At 33.4% G+C, this 4,435-nt stretch overlaps 1 protein-coding gene across 1 annotated transcript in view; it reads right to left on the bottom strand.

The window, feature by feature from the left end:
- LOC104750436 (cytochrome P450 81D11-like) overlaps window positions 498–4,435 on the bottom strand; it is a 4,794-nt gene continuing 856 nt past the window's right edge. Inside the window, exons 2-3 of the mRNA XM_010472227.1 lie at window positions 1,159–1,542; window positions 498–1,079 (exon numbers count right to left, since the gene is read on the bottom strand). Of these exons, the coding sequence (XP_010470529.1) occupies window positions 603–1,079; window positions 1,159–1,542 (861 nt within the window). The 3' untranslated portion in view covers window positions 498–602. The remainder of the gene's footprint in view (window positions 1,080–1,158; window positions 1,543–4,435) is intronic.

Genomic DNA, 4,435 nt, shown 5'->3' with positions numbered 1-4,435 from the left:
GTTTTAAATTTAGATAATATTTGCAGTGAGAACTGATTTGTTTTACAAAAGAGTTTAGAGTTCTAGATCTGATTTTAAATTGCTTGAATCCTAATTAATTTATTGATTTAATATTTTGTAATTTCCTGAGAAATTCCCTGGACCTAGCTTTTTGATCTTCTGAATTTACAACAGTTTTATTTAATATTTTGCAATTGCTTTTATTGTTTTTAAACCATTCTGTTTAGCGTAATAAAGAAACTCTATAATTTATTGTGTTTGATCTTGAGTGTCTGTGGATTTGACCCCTAAGTACTACATTGATCTCTTAATTTGAGAGAGTAGCTCTAGGGTAAATTTGAGCATATCATTGTTATTTAATGGTAGATTTTCACAGAATTAGAGTGTAATCGCAATCCACTCCAACACATAGAGACATCATTGTTGCCTAAATACATGTTTAAGCATTTACTTTAGTCTACAAATCAAGCAGACTCATGTAGGATTTCACCAACAAAGACACGTGCTCTGCACATGGCTACCAACGGCCTAGCTCTAGGCATTGTGAGTCCTCCACCTTCAGTCATATCCACCTTTTCTTCTCCAATCCTCTCCCATTCAAATCATTGAATCAGACACCCAAGAGTTAAACTTACTAGTCGTTGAGCTAATAGATACCCAGGACACGCCCTCCTTCCTAACCCGAACGCCATTAGTTTATGGCTCTCTCCTTCTTTCTCGAACCTCTCGGGCTTGAAACTCGTGGGGTCATCCCATAGCTGAGGATCTCTTTGTATCGCCCATACATTCACCAATAACCTCGTGCCACTCGGCATATCATACCCTGCCACTTTACAGTCTTCTGATGCGACATGAGGGACCAACAATGGCGCCGCGGGGTACAACCGCAACGTTTCAGAGACAATATTTTGAAGATAAGAAAGATTGGTGATGTCTGATTCTTCTATAAGCTTGTTGAAACCAACATTATTGTCGATTTCATCTCTCACCTTTTTTAGTACATCTGGATGATTCAATAGGCTTGACAATGCCCATTCCAATGTTACCGCTGAAGTATCAGTCCCCGCCAGTATAAGAGACTGCACATTGCACGCATACACGAAAAAAAATTGAACAATGACTAATAAATCGACTAATGAACTAAAAATGGTTACTTACGATTATAATTCCTTTAATGGTGTGGTCCGTGTAGTATTCAGGTTGAGTTTCTTGCAGAGAAAGCAAGTGATCGATCATAGTGTTCTCCTTCTCCTTTGCTGCTCGTTTCTCATCGGCTAGTCCTTGAAAGAACTCATCAAGCCTACCACCAATTTTTTTTATCCGTGTCTCAAAATTTGTGATATATCTCAAGACCGGTAAATAGTCAGCAACGTTTCCAGCACCACAAAAACTTACAGCCTCTGCGATAAGTTGGCGGACGTGTTTAGCCTCTGGATCATCCTCTAAACCGTCTCCGTAGTAACAATTTCCAGCCACCATTCTAGTGATGTTGTTAAATGTTAGGTCTGATAATATTGAAGTCATCTCAACCTTTGCAAAATCCTGCAAAATTCATTACAATATATGTTGAGTTAATAATATTGCAAATCATAAAACACAACTTATAAACACTAGACTGGGGATTAGTCTAGTGATTAGTCTCCCCCATGGATTAGTCTCGGGCCCTCTATCGGTCTAGGGATTTACCCTGAGTTATCAAAAAAAAAAAACTTATATACACTAGACTGAACGAGAGATTATATATATACTAGATAAGGACCCGCCCGATGTGCGAGTTTAAAGTTTTATAAATTAAATTTAACAAAATATATTAAAATGTGTTGTATGTTATTTATAAATTTTATTTTTGTTATAATACACTGATTTATATCCATTTACAAATCTTTTATGTATGTTACTATTAAACGTGTATTTTTTCACCTATATATACTCTATGTTACAAATGTATACTTTATCACCACCTAGAAAATGTCTATATAAACACATTAAACCAACTATTTTACTTTCACTTCTGCATATTTTTTTAATTACTAAATTGTTGACTCAAAAAATATTTTCAATAAAAAATATATTACATAATATACTTATCAATGATGTATCATCACAATAATGTATGACCACCATGGAGAAAACCTCGGCTCTGCCCTCATCCCTAATGGAGAGAACCTTGTGTCCAACCTCTTCCACCATGGAGAGAACTTTAGCTCCCCCTTCCTCCCTTGGGGAGATAACCTTGCGTCCAACCTCCTCCACATTCCTCCCTTGCAGAGATAACCTTGTGTCCAACCTTCTCTACCATAGAGAGAGCCTCGGCTCTGCCCTCCTCCTATGTGGAGAGAACATGTTCACATATTTTTGCTATCTCAAAATAGCTTGTTCCGACAACAAATGAAATTAAAAACCTTTTTCTAGCGTCACAAAATCTTTTGGTAGTAACTAATGTTAAATTTCCCAATGTATTTGTGATAGTAACTATACCAAAGTGAAAGTAAAATAGTTGGCTTAATGTGTTTATATATTATATAATATACTAATCAATGATGAATCATCACAATAATGTATGACTGCCATGGAAAAAACCTCGGTTCCGCCCTCATTCCCTATGGAGAGAACATTGCGTCCAACCTCCTCCACCATGGAGAGAACCTTGGTTCCACCTTCCTCCCTTGGGGAGACAACCTTGCGTCCAACCTCCTCGACCTTCCTCCCATGGGTAGAAAACCTTATGTCCAACCTTCTCTACCATACAGAGAACCTCGGCTCTGTCCTCCTCCTGTGTGGAGAGAAAATGTTCACGTCTTTTTGCTATCAAAAAATGGCTTGCTCCGACAACCAATGAAAGTAAAAACGTTTTTCTAACGTCACAATTTTTTTTGATAGTAACAAACGTTAAATTTTTCAATGTATTCGTGGAAGTGTCTTTGACACACCGTGATATAACATCTTTCTCTATAACGCCTTAACCGCCGCCTTGCTTAGTGAGCCCCTGTCCACTCTCAATCCATGGTCCCACCTTTCTAAGTGAACTCTACATCTATTCTTGGCTCGTGGACCCATCCATATTCGATGGTCGGTTTGTTACGTCTGGGAGGTTTTAAAAACTTGTTTACCGACCTTACAAATCAGCAAATGATATTTTCCTGTTTTTTGTCCTCACTCGCACAGTTCCGACAATCATTTCTAGGAAGGTCACCCATTACGAAGTTCTCTCATGACCTTTGACAAAAAAAATAAGTATATTTTGGTGACGTATGTGACCAAATCAATTCTTTTAAACTTTTCCGCAAACCAGGGTGTTAGAGTCTTTGAGCTCCTATGGATCTATCAACAACGATTTATTTTTTTCCAATCTATCTATCTATGTTTGTTGTACGCTTGTGTTTGATTAGCCTATTTTATCCATTCATTAAATTGATGAGCTTCTACTCGTTATCTTCCTTTGGGATTGAATGAATAATGGTAACAATTATGTTTGCAAAAAAAAAAAAAAGGGTTTCTGACCAACCAATCAAGGTTGAGAAATTAGAAGAAAATCAATTGGCATAATTAAAGAAACAATCAAAAATTATAAGCATGGTAATATATGAATCCCAAATAGTTCAAAGATAAAAATATAAATTAAATAAAATAATCTAAAAGTACTACAATAAATTTTAAAATACAGTAGTAGAAAAAGAAGACGCATATATTAATCTTTTTTGGGTCAACATATTAATTCTTACCTATTCCTAACTGAAAAAGGAGAAAGAAGGAGAAAATTTTGGTTTAAAAAAATAAAAAAAATTTACCTTCTCATTAGTTTTTTCCCCCAATTAAACAAAGTTGAAAACTTTGTTTTTGAATAAATTATTTAAATATGAAACGATCTATGTTTATATAGAAGTGAGTATTTATGAAATTTAGAATTAATAATTAACTGTATATTTTCTTTAATCCCTTTTTCTATTTTTTGTAGAATTAATAACTTAAAATTAAAAATAAGTAAATAAATATAGTTTCAAATTTTATGAAATATATATATATATATATATATAATCTCCTTATAATTATTTAGAAAAACTTTGTATCTTTTTTTTATAAATAATACTTTTTGTAATCAAATTCTTTCTATTAAATATTAACTTTTACATATGTCAAAATCTAAGATTGATAACTTGACACATGTCAAAATTTTGTTAATGGTTAACTTTCAAAACCCAACTTTATATAATAAAATATATATATATATATATATATATTAATTTATCATTTAAATTTTTGAAATGGTAATAACGTACGTAATCCCAATTTTCCTACCATTTCCAAATTACCTAAGAATTTTCCTACAATTTGAGATTTTCTACTGAACATTTACTACGACTTGTTTAAGTAGGAAAACGGTATATATATATATATATATATAAAAAAAAAAAAAAAAAAAAAAAAAAAAAAAAAA

This window comes from Camelina sativa, chromosome 16 (assembly GCF_000633955.1).
Source record: "Camelina sativa cultivar DH55 chromosome 16, Cs, whole genome shotgun sequence".
NCBI lineage: Eukaryota > Viridiplantae > Streptophyta > Magnoliopsida > Brassicales > Brassicaceae > Camelina > Camelina sativa.
The sequence above is the reverse complement of the archived record's forward strand: the minus strand, read 5'-3'. Positions and strand labels throughout refer to the sequence as shown.